Genomic DNA, 18,459 nt, shown 5'->3' on the forward strand with positions numbered 1-18,459 from the left:
TACCTGGCAATTAAATATTTTAATTCGATGGGTTTGTTTCAGGAGAATTTTAGTTTCATTTATAAATTTATCATTTATCGTTTATAACATCCCTCGAATTATAAAGAAATTGTACGATTACAGGATTAAATTAACTTTTCTACTCTTTCTTTATGAATGATAAGGGAATTGCAAGAAATTTAATTATTGAACAAATACACTCAATTAAACATTATGACGATTAAAATTTGCAGTTTACTTGAACATCTTCGTGGCCTTTTATAATCTTTAGAAACCCTATGATGAGGTTTTTCTATCGTCGTACAATAACAGCTTCTTGCCATCGCGAATTATTAATGAGATAAAGAAAGGAAAGATGTCTACATCCTACATTAAACGAGCCTGAGTTTGTCCTTCGATCCGGTAATTAAACACTAACAAAGAAACTGCGTTATATTCTTCAAAAAGATTAAAATCGACTCTCGTCACTGAGAAACTTCTCGTAAAAGAAACATTATGCTTTCTTATCAAATTTCGTTACGGTTGTAATATTCAAATTTGTTGCTTTTCTAAGCATTAGAATTTCAAAATAAATTCTAAGCAAATTCTAAGCAAATTTTAAAAAAAAGAAGCGAATACGATAAACATTTAAAAGATATTTTACAAAATTTATACAATTTAGCTAAATTCCTTTGCTAGTTTTAAATTTAAAAAATATTTTACAAAATTTATGCAATTTAGGTAAATATCTTTGCTAGTTTTGGCGTGAATAATATTATCTCTTAGTATTTTATCAATTTCTATTATAGTTATAGCATTTAAAATTCTTCACTTCCTCAGAAATTAAGATTTTTTAATTATTTGTTACATGTTCAAATTTAAGCAAATTTAAGTTTCGAAAACAACTGAATAAAATTTGAAGAATATAAATAATATCCAGACTCGACAATATTCGCTATATTTAGCTACTCCTTTCGTGGTTTTCAATGAATATTATTCTTACACGCTTCCATCGAAAGCTTAATGGCGATTACAAAGTGCACGTTGGACACTTCTTGGAATATACAGGAATGAAGATTAATGGGTTCTATTTACGTAAGGCTGTTTATAAGTTCTATCTTGGACGGTACCACGATGGCAAGTCGAATTGGGAACGATATCGGTCTGCAACATTGTTTGAAGTCGCGTTGTACTCGAACGTAGGCAGCTTTTGAATTACAAAGTCAATGCGATCTATAAGCGTGAGCAAATTTGAAAATTGTGTCGAATTTTTCAAATAGCCATTGTAAAAAAAGAAATTCAAAGACTTCGGTATTTTTCTTCACGTCGTAGCCTTCGCTATTACCAGAATTTCACATAATTTTATCTTGTAAAGTATAAAAGAAACGTTCAACAAAATTTTATACCCTCGTATTTCCAACGATATAAGAATTTATGCTATATTCAAGAGACGAGGTAACCAGTCGGCGATTCAAACCGCGAAAGATTTAAAAATTTCATCCGACCTTTTGCAACAGGATATCCCACATTCATTCGCTCACTCAATGTCACAATATAAACTCTGCAATCCGCTGTTTCCGATGTTGCAGGCAAATTTTCGGCTGTCCATTCATCCGAATAATTTCACTGGTGGCTCATTATTCCGCCCTTAGCATACACAAGGTGTACCGCACTTGGCGTCGTGCAATAAATCTCCTTTCTCTTGCCCTTTATTCATTCACGTACGCTGCCTTTCACCCGTCCACGCTCACCCTGTTAAATATTCCCCTCTTTTCTTCCCTTCTATCCGTCTTTGCTCGCACGTCGCAACTCCTTTTTCCTTACATCAACGTGCACAATGTTTCTGTAAAGCGAGCCGAGCGTTCTGCGCCTGGGTGGCACGGTCGCTGTACGATAAAATCTCGACGACTTTTCACGGAGGAAACTGCACCCGCGTTACAGAGGATTTTCATTCAGCCGGAAACAGTATGAACAGAACACGTTCGCGAGACGTTAGAACGATTTTGTTCCCAGAGTATTTTCAACTAGGATGATATTATAGTAACGTCTGATGGTCTAGACTGAAATTATCCGATACATATATTTTACCGATTGTTAGGTGTAAGTAGAATTTTTATACAAATTTACGTTTTCGTGAGACTAGGTCAACCTGTTAAAAAAATATAATTAATTCTGTTCACCTTTGCATTTTTAAATTTCATATAAATGCATAAAATGCCGCAGGACGCTCTAAAAATAGAATATACAATTATTCTAAATTCGTTTAAAGCGCCGTTGAATGTTTAAAAATGTACTCACGTAGTATATTTTTTGGTTGCTGACGGAAAGCAACAATTTTTTTTTATCGCCACAGAAGCCAGAAACTTTTAAATAGCTGACCTTTGACTTCACTTTTCTATTTCTACTCTACTTTTCCAACTATGTCATAATGAAAATCAAACGTGAAAAGAACCAAATAGAAATGGAATCACGAGATTCTTCCGTGTGCTCTTGAAACGATCCACCAGTTTTATTTGGAATATTAAAATTACACGTTTAATTTTCTCAGAAGAAGATACATTTTTAAAATATTCTACGATTCAGTGGATAAAAATTGGCCGAGTAAAATTTGTGTAAAAGTGGATATTCTCCGTAGCTATAGAGTCAAATTACGATCGTTAAGGGGTACAGTTCATCGATCTCGATTAATGAGTGGCTATAGCAACAGAATCAATTCGGTTACGCACACGCGTAACCGCGCTCCAGGAATGCGGTAGATCGTACTGCGGCAGGATTAATTATTTCCGTGATCAGTTTCATACTAATCATTTCCAAACCGACAACGTAAACCAATTGAGCACGCCTCTAAACGATATCGACCGTGTGCAACTTTACGTCTAATCCAGTACAAATTGCTCTACCTTGATAACTATCGCTGCGCTGTTCATTAGTTTAGAAACAAAGTATTATTTATTCGATATTACTTTGCGTTGATATTTGCACATCTATATAACTAGTTTTCCATGATTGATTTTTCTACGGGTCTTTAGCAAAAGTTTTTGGTGCAGATGTTGAATATATAGTATATATTCTTCATTGTTGTAGCAAAAGTGACGAATATAAATGATCAGGTGCTTCGTCGCTTGTATCGAAACGATGAGTTTCATTCATCACACAATTTTTGTGCTAAAGTGTATAACTTACGTAATATAAGCCATAACGAGTCATGGCAGTACGGAATATTTAAGGAGTGAAGCGTTTTAGTTAAGAAGAATGTATGAAAGGAAGTTAGTATAATGCTTTGACACATTTATCAACAAACTGAATAATAAATAAGAATTGAGATTTCTATTCAGTTCGTTTAATAATGATAGCTCGAATACGTTGAAAACAAATGTTCTTAATTCGTTTAGCGAACGTGCAGCAGAGAATTAAATTGGCGCGTATTTTGAAATGGAAATAAAGAAGTAGAGAGACATAAAAGTGTAATTTAATTTGAGAGGTTAAAATGGTAACTGGCAATCTTTATTCAGTCTGTCGAACCGTAGAATCTCACATTTCCTTTGGATAACTTTCTTTTTTAACATCGTCTGTTCTCTTAACGTAAATAGTGAATTAAATTGGCGCGCAGTTTGAAAAGAAAATAAAAGAAATGCAAAGTGAATAAAGTGGAAACCGTAAAAAGGCTAGTCTACTTTGAAAGTTTCATTTAAATGGTATTTTAGATCTTTTTACTTAGTCTCTATATGTATATTATCTTTGAAATAACATCTTTTACTATTCTTCGTTTTCGTAGATAAACAGTGCATTAAATTGGCGCGTAATTTAAAATCCGTCGTTAAAGCGAAATGGAATAATACAAAAGGAATGAAACAGAAGTAAGAAACGTGGAAGGTTTCGTTTGAAATGGTTCTTTAAGTTACGACTGAGATATTTTATTCAGTTTGTCGAACAATAGAAACTTGTATACCTTTGAAGTAATTTTCCTTAAATATATATCTAGTTCATTGCATACAGACGGAAGTAGAAGATAATTTATTGTACGTAAAACATAGATCTAACCATTGATTAAGAACAGAATAGATGTGACATTCTATGCATTTTCGTTCGAGGGTCATTTGACTCCCTTACCATTTCTCTATCACATGCGATGTTATCGATTCAATATAGCGATTTGAATTCGAACTAGTCTTGTATGAAGTTACAAATTGAACAGAGAACACTATTCTGTAATCGGAAGCGAAGTATATAACTTTATAATTTCACGTACTTTTGCTTTAGAAACTTGCAACACAATTTAATGATAGCTCGAACAGACAAAATACGTGCAATGGGAAGAGCAAAAGGCCAACGAAAAGAGCAAAAGCGTCGCCAAAAACTTGCTTTTGTGGATGAATACGTCGGTCAAATACATCGATCTTCACAAATACTCGGTTGTCCCAAAAGTTTTTTTTCGTTTTATAAGGAAGTAATAGATGCACAACATTTTTTGTCTAATATTATTTTATTGAATTATGTATAATTCATTTTGTTTTATCTCTATTATTATGATCATACATAATTCAATAAAATAATGTGAAAAATGTCGTGCATCTATTATTTCCTTATAAAACGAAAGAAACTTTTGGGACAACTTAATATATCGAAACTCAAGCTTAAGACTAATGACGCGACTTAAGGTTAAGACCTAAAATTAAGACTTAAGACTAAGGTTTAAAACTAAGACTTGAAACAAAAGATAAGTTCCTCGTTGTCCCTCGACGTCCAACAATGGGGCCTAAAATGAACTTAATATAGATCTTACAACTAAGACCAACTTAAAGGTATAAAGGTAAGCTAAAGATAGACACTAGATAGATACTAACCTAAGGTACATTAAATCGTAGCCTTACTAGTTACGTTTTCACGACTTCCGACCTAAAATCTACATATTTCGATGTCCGTAGCTTGTTTCCGCATCAACCAGTGTCAATAAAATATTCAGCATCTGTGTAACAGATATAAATGTTCAAAATGTGTTCTTTAAATCTTCGTTTCAAGGCCAAATAAAAAAGAAATCGAAAAATATGACTTTTACTTTTTTCTTCTCGATTTCGACCAGTTGCAATTTTTTCAAACATTTATTTTATACGTAATTTAGTAAAGTAATCTGTCTAACTTCTCAAAAAGAAAAAGAAGACCCAAGACAATTTGACCTAATTTTAGGAAAGTTATTCGGTTTCAAAGGGTGCTGCAACAATTTTGGAAGTCGCTGCATTTATCTGAAGATTAATTAAAACTAAACACACGCATCCCACGACGTTCGTTATCTCTCAGCACCCAGCACGTTACTGACAATTTACTAAGTATATTGTAATAATAGTAATAATTTATTAAGATAATTAAAGATAAGATACACGCGATGTTGGCTGTCTAAACTGAGGGTTAAAACTAATACTTAACTCTAAAACTTGAAAGTGAGCATACACCACGCGCCATCAATCTCCCAGAGCGGTTACATGGATCTTTACAAAATTAAAAGCAAGTGTACACCGCGCAACATATATCACCATTTATCACTCGTACAATGGTTAAATGGATCATCAGAAATTTAAAAGAAAAATACTATGCAACATCCATCCCCCGTCCCATAGAACGACTATATAGAACTTTACAAAATTAAAAGTAAGTGTATTTATCTATTTTATAATTAATTAAAACTAAGATGCACGCATCTTACGACGTTATTGCGACAGCCTATGTCGTTCCTCCACGAGTTTCCAGTCCAATTTAGATCAACAAAAGACTCCTAAAAGAATTTTGCAATTTTGGAGTGTAGATTCAGACTCTGTTAGAGTAGTTCTCAGCTCGACATCGTTTCTCACAGATTAATTAGATAATGCCGAAACAGCGTAAATGTTAAACGACGTAAAGATCAATCTATGGAAAACTGGATGCCAATTACCAGATTTCACTACGAGAGGTGGTTGATCCTTAATCGGTGTAGCACGGTGGTAGAGCTTAGCAACTTAGACACTCTAATCTGTAGTCGTGGGACAAGAAACGAGAACTGGCATCAACGAATTTTCACCTATGTATAGCCAATCCTCGCTCGTGCATCCATGCCAGTGAAGTGTTTATGCTTGGCTGAATTGTACACACGACTTCTATCGACGATTTCCTCTCTTCTGACGCTTTGTTTTAAAAGAAGCAGTCTGCAAGTTCAGTTTGTCATGCACAGAAAATAGCTTATAAAGGTTTATTGTTAAGATGCGATTGTATATTAGACGCAATAGATTTTTGCGCACAGGTATCTATTTGAAGATGTGCGCGAGTATTGTTCATCGTTCGGAATATTTGAAACGCCACACTCAGGCTATGTGATTTTATTTACAGATGGTTCGATGAACGATTGTAGTTGATCTATTAGAAATAATCAATCGCATCGGAATTCCTTCCAAGTGTTCTTTGTTCAACGATGAATAACATATCAGAGTACATTAAATTTTGTATCATCTAATAGCACCTTCTTACGATTACAGAAATTTGATAATATGGCAGTGAATGTTGTACATTTTATTCGAGATTCGGGTGTTCAAAGGACTTGAACTTTAAGGTAAAGGATTTCAGAGCTCCCTGGTTGTAAGATTAAAAATTCCAAATCTCTCGAATGTTGAAGCGTCATATTTCGAAATCTTGAGATTCTTAAATCCGAGATTCGATGTCTTTAAAATCTAAGATTTGGAATTTTGAAGCTCTCGAATTCTATAATTTAAAGTTTCGTAGCTCTGGAATTGTTAAGGCTATCGTAGCTACAAAAGATATTTCACATTATTGTATTTATTGTAACATTTGTACATCGATTAATTAGATTCAAGCAGTTATACCGACCGCATTTCGTATCATTTATTGATACTTTTATGCGATAAGAAAAATTTTATGCCGTAGAAATGAAAATGTTTATTAAAATAAACGCTTCATTGGAAGACAAAGGTTTTTAATATTCTATATTTCATCAACAGCAAAATACGTATTTATGTGCGTATTATGTACGTATTATATTATTCTGCAAACTTGTTCAGAGACTTGGATCAGAAAGGGTGGCCGGATGTGAAACAAGGTTCACGAGGGTGATTTATCGGAAAAACGATATTCGTCGAAGGAACAGTGTCGCTTCTGGAAGGATTAAGGGCAGACGATTCATGGTTTGATATCACTATAAGCGGCACATTATGTTGCCATATTGAATTATGGACGTTGATGGATCATCCTGTCAGAGTATTGAGCCACGTTGTCTCTGGAAAGTATAATTCGTGTTTTGCTACTTATACTGCTAAGAGAAATGGCATTTCATTCTCTCGAAACTCAAGGTATTAAGAATGGAACTTTACGATTCGAAAAATATTGTTGTCAAGAAAATTTATGGAGTTTGCATAGTTTGATTTATTACGAGCGTCATGAATACATCCTGGAATTTCTGTGGAATAATTTGTTTTGTTTTTATGCCATTTTCTCGTGACAATGTTATTTTCTTTCTGACGACGCAGTACATAATTTTGACGGAGTACGTAATTTTCTGTTTTTTTTTTCTTTTTTTTTTTTATTGTATACTGAGTAGGTTTTCAGATAATTTTTGAACGGAAACGCTTTAAATTGGAAAAGTTCTGTAATATCAGGTGTGCTCTGGCAAATCGATATCGCAAACGTTTGCACAAACCTTTTACGTCGGGTTTCATTTGAAGGAATTTTCAATTAAAATGGATTACATTAATGAAGGAAGATTTGGAATGGAAATCAAAATTCGCATACGTGATTAGATATTATAGAGATTTGTAGACATTCTTCCCCTAATTTTTCTACGTCTTATTACATTAATGATATTAGGTTGTCCGAAATGTTTCTTTCGTTTTATTAGGAAATAATAGACGCACAATGTTTTTCGTTTTACATTGAATTATTTACGAACATAATAATAGAAATAGAACGAAATGGATCACACCTAATTCAATAAAATAATATAAAACAGAAATTGTTGTTCATCTATTATCACCTTATGAAACGAAAGAAACTTTTCTGACAACCCAATACAAAAAGATATATTACTGTACAATGATTAATCTCAATATAGTAATTTTTAAACTATATTAATTCATTTTAATAACTTTAAGACACCTTAATATCTTTTTGCAAAAATTATGTATCGAAATTATTATTAATTATTGAAAGGTTATTAAAAGATTTAAAAGGGTAAAAATAAAGGATTCTGCATTGAAAAAGAGAAATTTCCAATAAACATAAAATGTTGCTCTTCCATACTACCCTATCTTTTACTCGTCAATGACTTTTATCCTCTGCGACCACAGTTATTAAAATATTCAGTTTCTTCAAAATTATCCTTGACGATAACCTGAGACATTTTTGTAAGTTCAAGGTTGATATAAGCAGCGTTGACATTGTCCATCATGAATCAGTGGAGGAAATAATTTATCACTTGAGTAGCCTCCAGCGTTTTCCCGTGATGGAATTGAGACGTAGAAAAATGTGTACATTCGGGAAGCATTTCTATCTTGAGAGCAGATTCCAGAGGGAATTCTAGCATCGAGAGAAACCTAAGGTCTTCTAAGGAACAAGAAGTAAGTAAGAGTAATAAAAAGCAACGATATTTGGGTACTAAAGAAGGAATTCTAGTAATGAAAAAAAGCAGCAGTATGGCACTGTACAAGGAATTCTAGTAATGAAAAACAGCAGCGAAATGGCACTGTACAAGGAATTCTGTCAATAGAGAGAATGACGAGAAAAATAAAAGGGGAAAACAAAAGGGGCGATAGAAAAATGTGTAATGGATTAGGAAGGGGGGAATTCTAGCAGCAAAAAAAGTAACAAAGAAATGAAAAAGTCAACTTGCAGTATCGATAGAATACCAAACAGTAGATACCATAAGAATGCTATACCATTAGAATAAAAAGAAAAAGCACGAGAGAATAGAAAGAGAAGAAAAAAGCATTGTAGTGGTACGAAGAGAAGAATTCTAGAAAAAAGAATGAGTTGTTTCTGAAGAGGAATTCTAAGCTACGTGGGAATTCACAACAACATTATATAACAGTATTTTATTAAATATTATTTATTAACTGCATACATAAGTATCGTAGAATTATGTTTTCAACTTCGAAATTTCGTTACTTATATCATAGTTGTACCGGAGTTGTACCGGAGTTGTGCCGGAGTTGTACCGGAGTTGTGGCGGAGTTGTGGCGGAGTTGTGCCGGAGTTGTGACGGAGTTGTACCGGAGTTGTACCGAAGTTATACCGGAGTTGTGGAGTAGTTGTGGTGTGACTGGTCTGTAAGTATGAAACCGGAATTTGCCCTAGGATGGCCCTAGTTAATAAATATTTTTAATCATTTTCATACAATAAACGTGTATTTTCTATACAAAAATTCCGGTTTCATATTTACATAGCTGGTACCTTTTATTCTTTCTCTGGAACATTTGGTCATAGATTGCTTAGTACAATTCTCAGGATTTTTTACGATAAGCATAATCAAAACGCTTAACGTATCAGCGTGTCAAATTCATAGTCAATAATTAATGGTTATATTTGGATTAGGTCAGAGCGTTGACTAGTTAACGTATGAATGATTACACATGTCTCGTGCCGTCTGTTCGCGATGATATCTCGCTTGAAGCACGACGAATACATAATTGAATTGCCATAGAAGTGTTGGCTAGTTTGGGGTACAAGTTCTGGTTATATAGGGTGGCCCATTTAACTTGACCATTCCAAATGTTACCATTGTCGTTTCGTGACGGGACGAAATTTCTCAGCGGGCAACTGTTTCAAGGTAAACGGTCTCGTGATCGGTGAAATTTTTACTTGCTGGTAGTAGTATTGTTGATTTCAAGGCTATTCGACTTGTTTTCAGGCAGAATTCCTTGTTTTTTAAACGAAAGTCATATTATTACTGCAGATTTGAAGCTGCAAGAATACACAGAATGCATATGGCAAATTATATAAAATACTTAAAGTATAATATTTTGTATAATACTTAATAAGTAAAACAATTTTTCTGTACAGTTGTTCTATATTTATTTCACATGTAGAATATATAGTTATTTTATTTTAATTAATATTTTATAGGAATTACGGAATATTTATTTAGTTATAGTATTCTTTATCTTCTCCCACATTTTTTATACGAAGAATATCTAACTTTTTATATTAATAATTAGACAAAAATATTGATAAGAACATGAACCCCATTGTATCGATTTAGATAATGAGATCGATAGAAAAAGTCGATGAAACTTTCGTTTAAACTGTTCGCCAGGGATGGCTTCCGTCTTGATCATCAATTTTGCTGGGAGCACAAGAAAGGCGAGGTTTAATCATCGAACGCATTGTTACCTCTCGAAAAACATTGGGATTGGTTTAAATCAATCACGTCGTTGGAGCTCGTTGAATTCTCATCGATGTCAGCGTAACGTAATTGGGTTTCCACAGTGATATTCCACAGCAAAATGTACAATTATTGATTTATTCTTTGAAACTTGCACGAGTTATATTTACGCTGTCATAAAATTCACATGCAATTGCAATTATGGAAATTGCTAACAGAGAAAACGAAATCGGCATATCGAACATTGGTATATGGTATAATCCCGTTTGATTTATTGTAATTTTCAGTCGATCTAAATAGTTAATTTATTCATTGGAGAAATTTAGTGTTTACTTCTCGGAATTTTTTATATTTCAAGCATCGCTGAGAAAATTTATAAATCAAACAGAATTCTAAGAAATAATTTAAAAGTTTCGAGAGTTCTTCAGAAAGTTCGAAAAAATTCTGGTATATTCCTTTCGTTATTTCTTTATTTATTTTTAACGTTTTTATTCGTTTGCATTATTCAAACGTTTGAGCGTTTGTCTCAATAAAAATACAAATTCTTTGTATAAATCTAAAAAAAAAAAGAAATTAAGAATGAACATTTGCTTGCAGTATACCAACGCTGTTCAACATTTTCGATTCTTGCACCGTGCAACACAGCAAGAATCAACATGCATGTCGAAAATATTCAGATATAACAGATGTTTCGGTCGTTTCGTAAACTTGCTGACACATGTTGTAGTCCTGACAGGTTATGTTTGGCGGCGATCTTAAAATTCTAACGTGATCCTCCTGCTACCATCGGTGGAACCACGTTGTGTTCTGTCAGCGGGCTCACTCGTCGTTTCTGTATGCTACACTGTTGAAAGCACCCTCCGTGGCCGAGGAAACCTGCCTCGCAATATTCTTGCCATTTATAATTTACGAGTCGCGGCCGAAGAAGCTTAGGGTAGCGTATCACTTTTTCCTCTTCTCCTTCCTATACGCCGCATTGCGAGCACTATTCTTAGGTCACAGGAAAGGTTCTTACAGTAACAAATGTCAGGCCTCTCTCGGCACTTGCGATACGAAATTGAAATATCATGGTACCGATCTTTTTTATTTTCGTCGACACTGATTACTGCGATGTGATAATCTTGGTAGTTGGAAATGCTACTGAGAGTTGGGTCTCTGGTGAGATATTTTGTGGTTTGATTCGATTTTAGAGGAGATTCTTGGGACGAAAATAATATTTGCTAAGAAATAAAAATAAAGGATACATATTTTTTCGGCTGTATCTATTCAGTAAAGTCACTTATCTAGTAATGGGGAAATATTGATTAGACAAGAGTGTTTAATTACTGTTGTACGATAATTTTGATATTTGGAAGTATTTTCTAGCGTATTTTACACGCGACTCGATTTTAGAAGAGATTTTAAAGACAAGATGTTTGAGGACTATTTGACATAATATTGTAGAACGCGCTTATTTTAAAATTCAAAAAGATGCCTCCAACAATGCTTCTCAAAGCTACAAGAATTCTCTCAATAATATCTTACAAATCCTATAAGAATTTTATCAAGAATTTACACAATATTGAAACACAGATTCCCCTTTAATACTTTCCAAACCGGAGTTATTTCATTTTCAGTAGACTCACGATATCAAGATAAATTCTTTGACAATTTTTATCAAAGGCAAAAGAGGTTCCCTTAGGTGAAACAAACCTTCAGGAACAGGCACTTCGTTAAAGCAACAGGGTACGGCTGGAGAACACAATGGCAAGGTTAAACATAATTTTCCTTGGCAATCTGAAATTGACAAGAGAGATTCAACGATATAACAGGTGTACACGGGAAACATCCCAAAGCGAGTGTGGCAGGCATGAAATCCGAAACACAGCGCGAATCGTGTCACGGATCGGCGCTCCTTTGATCCATGAAAATTCAGGCCATGGGTTAGCGTGATCGTGACACACCGTGTCGTTAGCAGAGCCAGTGAAATTCGCTTTGCCGGAAATTAGGTAACGCAACCGCTATCCGGCCTACTAAATACCCTTTACCAGGGCGAAGCTTCTACCCCTTGCGAGAGAATACTCTCGACCCGTTTATCGATGGATCGATGAACGTGGATAATGACGTTTCGTTGGATTTTCCTGAAATGGGATCATTATTCTTGTTTAATGAGCTCGTTTCCATCCTATGGTATCAACGTGAGCTTATGAGAACGAACAGTACGTTCAGAAGAAACCTGGATTGGAAAAAAGGATTCAAAGAATAGGAAAATCTGGAGAAGCTTCGTAACGTATCGTTCTTGAACGTGAATATATATATATATATATATATCTTTGAATTTTTATTTATTTTTTTTCGTAACTTTTTTTCAACTGTTGAGGCGTGTGCAATTTTTATAAATTCGTTACACGTCAAACCATCGTTACGACGATTGTGAGCTTTCGTGTATCGTAGAGTAAATAGTATCGATGAGCATCTGAAAACATGAAACGTCGATCAACGTCTATCATCTTACTATTTGTGTAACTATAATGGTGTTCCAAAATGTAGGTTAAAAAATTCATTACGAGTTTATTACAAGATTTAAGACTCGCCATCTAGTTCGTTCGGAACCATAGATAATACAAGATTCGTATATTGAATATTATAATAAAAGTCTTATTAATCGTACGCGATAAAATTAAATATTTGTATACTTTTGTTTATGTCCATCATGTTTAATTTCTTGATATTGTTTCGACGTTCTATTTGCTATTATTCAATAAGAAAGTTAAGCGTCTATCGTTATTTATCCATTGCAAAAAAAAAAAGGATAAAATCGTGGCAGTCGGAGCGGGGAATTAGTTGGAACGAGAATCCGTTGAAAATATTTCCGAAGTAGAGGAAATCGTTAACGGAGGCACACCTGCGTGAACAGGGCACCATACTAGCTGGACAAGTTCCAAAAAACTTACGGCTCGTATACTGTCGGGGATCACCTGACGGTCTGTCTTGTCACGTTGATTTTCGCTTTTGAACTTCAGATTTCGTGACAGATTGCGACCGACCGTGTGACAGACGAGGCACAGTGGAATCACTGTTATCGGAATCCTTCACTGTTCAAACATTCTGTTATCTAAACGTTTTTTCCCCCTTTCCTTTTCTTTACAACGTCGTCCTTCGTTTTATCCATCTGTTTGAAGCGGAAAACGTGAGGTGATATACGCAGGAATGGTGTTATCTTTCGTTTTGTAACACTAATTAATTTTAGACCTAGAAAGAATAGGAACGAATGCAGAGGTAACATTGTGCAGAATGAAACGGAATAACGAAGTTATTCGATCGAAGTTCGACTTGGGAATTGAATGGGAGATTTGATTTATTCTTCGTAGTTTAGAATTATCATTTCGATTTGAAAGATCGAACGTGTAAACGCTTGTACGTATTTTATAAAATATGTAGTTAATATTTAGTCCTATTGTATTAAGATTTCTACCCCTTAGAACATGATATGTGTAATGTAGAAAATTATAGTTTACGTTAAATTTCATATAAGATTGTAATTGCATCGAATTTCGTGGAATTATGTCGAAATTAGGTGATTTTAATTACACTTGTGAAATATAATAATAAATTCTCACTTTTTATCTGTTATAATGTTGTTAATGAGGTTTCTGCGTGCTTTGAATAATATTTCCTCGTAAAGTGTACAATTCTTCACGTTCTAATTGGCTTTTAATCGGAACGCGTTTTAACGAACGATGATCACAATCAATTTGCGTCGCAGCTGCAGAGAAATGGTATGTAAATGCGGCAGGTTTAACCGTGACCATCTCAATTAGTCCGGTTAATAGAATCTAATGGCTCTGGGAATGTATTAGCGAATCGGTTCGATGAAATTCCGTTTAGTAGAAAACCGGACGCTGAGCGTAATATTAAGCGCTTCTGATGCGACATATGGTTCCTTTGCATTCCTCGAAAGCATCGCAATAACTTCGTTTGATAAAATCTTCGATATTCCGATAAACCATTATGCGTTTTATTGGATTTTATCTTATCGTCCTGTGGAATTTATTTCCTTCATTATTATTTATCAAATTACAGTAAGGTTGTAACGTGTACGAATCGTACAAATATATTATTTTATAATTAAGTTATTATAAATTGTATATGTCTTTTATAATATTACTTTTTAAAGTTAATAACATTATGAGTCACCAAGTCACAAAATTATAAAGGTTTACGTTTAAACAGAAAGATTATTATTCTTCCTATTATATTTTTCATATCGTTTAACGTAACTTGTTTTATTTATTTCCACGTATTAAGACAATCATAGTAATTACGAGCATCGAACAGTAATAACATCTGATTTTCTTCAGATAACGACATAAACTTTTCAACTGAAGAAGGCCAGTTAATTCTCGTCACTTTGACGCTCGAACTCTTCTAGACATAGCAATTTCTCTCTTTCCTTAAAAAATCCCTTATTTTTGTACATGCTCTTTCATTTCTATTAAGAATGATTTGATAGTTGACCAAGAAATGTTTGAAAGATACAAGGTAAACCTTAAAAGAATTAAAAAGAAATGGCAAAGCTTGTGCTTTTAATATAAAAGTATAATATGGGAGCATTTTTATGACAGCTTGAAATTGATCGAGCAATTCAGACGATTTCTCTCATTAAACCTTGAACTGCTCTGTTCCAGTGATGGCCGATTGGTAGAGGGAGATCAGATATTGGCGATAGATGGACAACCACTAGACTCGAACATCTCTCATGAACAGGCAATCTCGATTCTTCAGAAGGCACGTGGTCTGGTTGAGTTGGTCGTAGCAAGAAGCACCCAAGGTAATTTGAGTTCGATTTTTTATTCCGTACGGTGCGTCAGTCTCATCCCTCAATCCAATTTTTTCATCGTTAAATCTACGGTATATCTGGCCCATTTTTCTCCGGAACAGTGCAAGTTTCATCTGAGGAAAAATTGCTATCGAGTTTTACCAACCAATTTCCATTCTTGAAAGAAAGAATTTTTAAGTTTTTTTGGGGGGGGGGTATATAATAAGGTTTTATCATGTAGATTTATAATTTTCATAAAAAGTTTTTGTACGAAGCATTGCGATTAAACCTACGTAAAATTTGATCGTATGATTTTGTAATTTTCACAGACAAATAATTTTTCCACCATCGGTAAACATTGAAATCCAGAAATAAAATGTCGTCATGCAAATTTTTTTTGTTTTTTTCTTCCAAGTAGAAGATCCTAATTTTCTATCTGGAATTGTAAATACGTTGAAAAACAATATTTGCGTCGTGCGTATTTTAATTTTTCAGGAAATCAGACAATTTGAATTTACATAGAAGCTTCGAATTAAACGTTAAAGAAAATATTCACGGTAATGCGTTTTAACATCTACCGTCTCTTATCTCAAATATTAATTTCCTGCTAATTAAGAGATTTCACCCACTAATTATACGCACATCTGAAAACATTCATACAACAATCGTTAGAAATGTCTCGTGGTGTGGAACTGAGAAGCATCTGTTGTTCGCTTTGTTGTTTTATTGACTGACTGTAAAATTGTTGGGAAAATGACGCAAATAACGGCCTGGTAATTGAATTAGCCGCTTAATTTCGAATATGATACTCGGTGACCAAAGTATCAACTACCAGTATGAACTACGGAGTTTGTAGAAGTTTCGAATAACTCCGTGATGCAGAAATGTCATATGCACCAGGCACTAAACTAGATTAACTGTGATGCGCAGGCAGCCAGATTGCAAAATTCGGGTAAACAACAAAATGGAACAGAACAAAAAGTGGGCCAAATTCCATCAGAGGATTTGCAATTAAAGTTTCCATTTTTGATACAATTAAATGTATTCTATCTTTTGAACAGTTTTCTCTCTTCTAACGATTTTACCGTGAAATTTCACTTTTGGCAGGAAGAAGAATTTTCACTGTTTTAAGAAGAACTTTAGCATGAACGTGAATTATGTGAAAAATTAAATTTGTTGGCAACGATTCCCTCCTATTTTCCTCGAACATAAAAAATTTGCTGATAACAGTGAAACACGAGGGAGTTGAAAGTGACACAAAAAATACAGCAAGGTTAAAAATTCCATCGTCCGAAATTTTGTATATCTGAGCTAAACCAAAGGTTTATCAATAGTGATCACTACACCGTGAATTTTTATGCATGTAGGATAAATTTGAAGATAAAAATGCACACAACGTATATAGTATATAAAAATGTATAAAATATCTAAAATGGAATATCGATATGCTCTACAGAAGAGAATGTAGTATACAAAGACGTATAAAATATCCGAAATGGAGTATCGATAATTTTATATACTTTTGTATTTTTCTTTCTACCGAGTTATTTTTTCCATCTACCCAAGCTATGTTTTCCAAATGGCAAAATATTTATTTATAATCTTCATAGAGCTATTAATTATGAATATTTTAAATAACCAAAGAAAGACATAAAACGGAATTGAAAATTAATGTCAATAAATTTTGCACATGTATTTAGTGGTAATCGAATAAATTGCTGCAGAGATACACAAAGTCAAAGGAGAAATAAACCGACGAAACTGATCGATTAATTTCGTAGAATGTCTGAAAGCAAAGAGAATCTCGTAATTTCTAGTTGCGCAGGTTGTCAGTGTGCATTTAATTAATTAGGCTGTTTTATGCCATTTGTTTGCCTTGCTTTCCAGTTTTAGTTTATCCGGCGCTGTTTGAAATGTTCATTCGTTCGAGCATACAGAATTTTACGAAGAAACATGGCCAACTTCCCGACAACTTTGTCCTTTGTTCTTGTAGCTTTTAAAACTTCTTGCAGCATTCTAGTTTCGCGTCTTACAATCAGACTAGGGGAATAAATGAAAGTTGGAGAAAAAGCCAATTCCCGTTATTGTTAACTGATTCTCGATAAAAATAAAGGCTGAACCGAAGTTTAAAAGGAGTATCAGGAAGAAACGAACGTTCGTTTGTTTCCTGATCGTGCTTCGATTTGGCCCAACTCGTTTCTGGCTAAGATTCTTTAATCTTATTTCTTTGGATATCTTTCTTCTGATCTTCTTTTGTTCAAACACCCTGTATTTTGCTTATTTTAATAGATACTCTAAATCAACATCTTTCCCAGTTTTAGTATAATTTATTAATATTAAGATATAATTAATCTGTATTATATTTTTTATTAAAAAAAATGTTACCTTTAATCTGTCAACACATTTCTAGAATCGTAGAATTCTTTTTTAAGTTACCATGAAAGATTTAATAAGCTTTGATAAAGGTATGGTACAATTTATTTGTATAAATAAAATTGAAACGACACGTAAAGAGATGGGACGTTTCTTATAATCAGAATCTTAGAATTAGAATTTATAAGTTAACTCTTGTTTCCCGGCTAATAGATTAAAATAAATTCTTTTTTGGTATTCTCTGCCTCTAATTTATTTTTTAATTAAATATTCCACAATGAAATTGATAATTAAAGTTCCCTTTGCATATAGATAGATTAATTTAGGAACCAAAAAAAAAACGAATAAAAATTTAATTTTCTAGTAAAAATTGAAGAAGTTTCTTCGAATATTTGTACTGTGCGAGAGATAGTTTCGATGGTGATTCTAATTTCAATTTCTGTTATTCTTTTGACGTACGTTAAGATTTTTCTCTTAATTAGTTATTTAAAGTTTTCAGCTTGATAAGTTGTGAAATCGTTGCAAAGAAAATTTCCTAGTTCGTTTATTCTCTTTTCTTCGTGGAAAAGCTTCAGATCGAAGCTATATCTCTTTTCTTATCACTTATAACAATCTCTCGGGTAATTTTTCGCTGGGAAAGTTAGCTTGCGGGAAAAAATTACAAAACTCTTCAAACTTTCTCACTTTTTCTCACATCATCCTACGTAACACCTATTACCTGTTGCCTAAGGATTCTCCCAACCTTTATATTACAAAGTCTTATGCTACGAATACATCTTCTTATCGTCTTGTCGACAGAAACTCCACATTTTTTTTTACTGCGAAATATCTTACCTTAACTAAAAAAGAAAATTAAATTCAGCAATTTCTTTCAAATTGCATTGCATCGCATTTTCACTACATACAATAATTTCTTTCGTACATTCTATTCTTCATTTCCCAAGATTTATACTGC

General features: G+C 33.6%; 1 protein-coding gene across 2 annotated transcripts in view; it reads left to right on the forward strand.

Annotated features, from left to right (window-relative positions):
• Positions 1-18,459, forward strand: part of LOC100647267 — a 166,460-nt gene that overhangs the window by 47,501 nt on the left and 100,500 nt on the right. For both annotated transcript variants that reach the window (XM_012311732.3, XM_048408870.1), the window contains exon 6: positions 15,001-15,143. In XM_012311732.3, the coding sequence (XP_012167122.2) occupies positions 15,001-15,143 (143 nt within the window). The remainder of the gene's footprint in view (positions 1-15,000; positions 15,144-18,459) is intronic.

This window comes from Bombus terrestris, chromosome 9, assembly GCF_910591885.1.
Source record: "Bombus terrestris chromosome 9, iyBomTerr1.2, whole genome shotgun sequence".
Classification (NCBI taxonomy): Eukaryota; Metazoa; Arthropoda; class Insecta; order Hymenoptera; family Apidae; genus Bombus; species Bombus terrestris.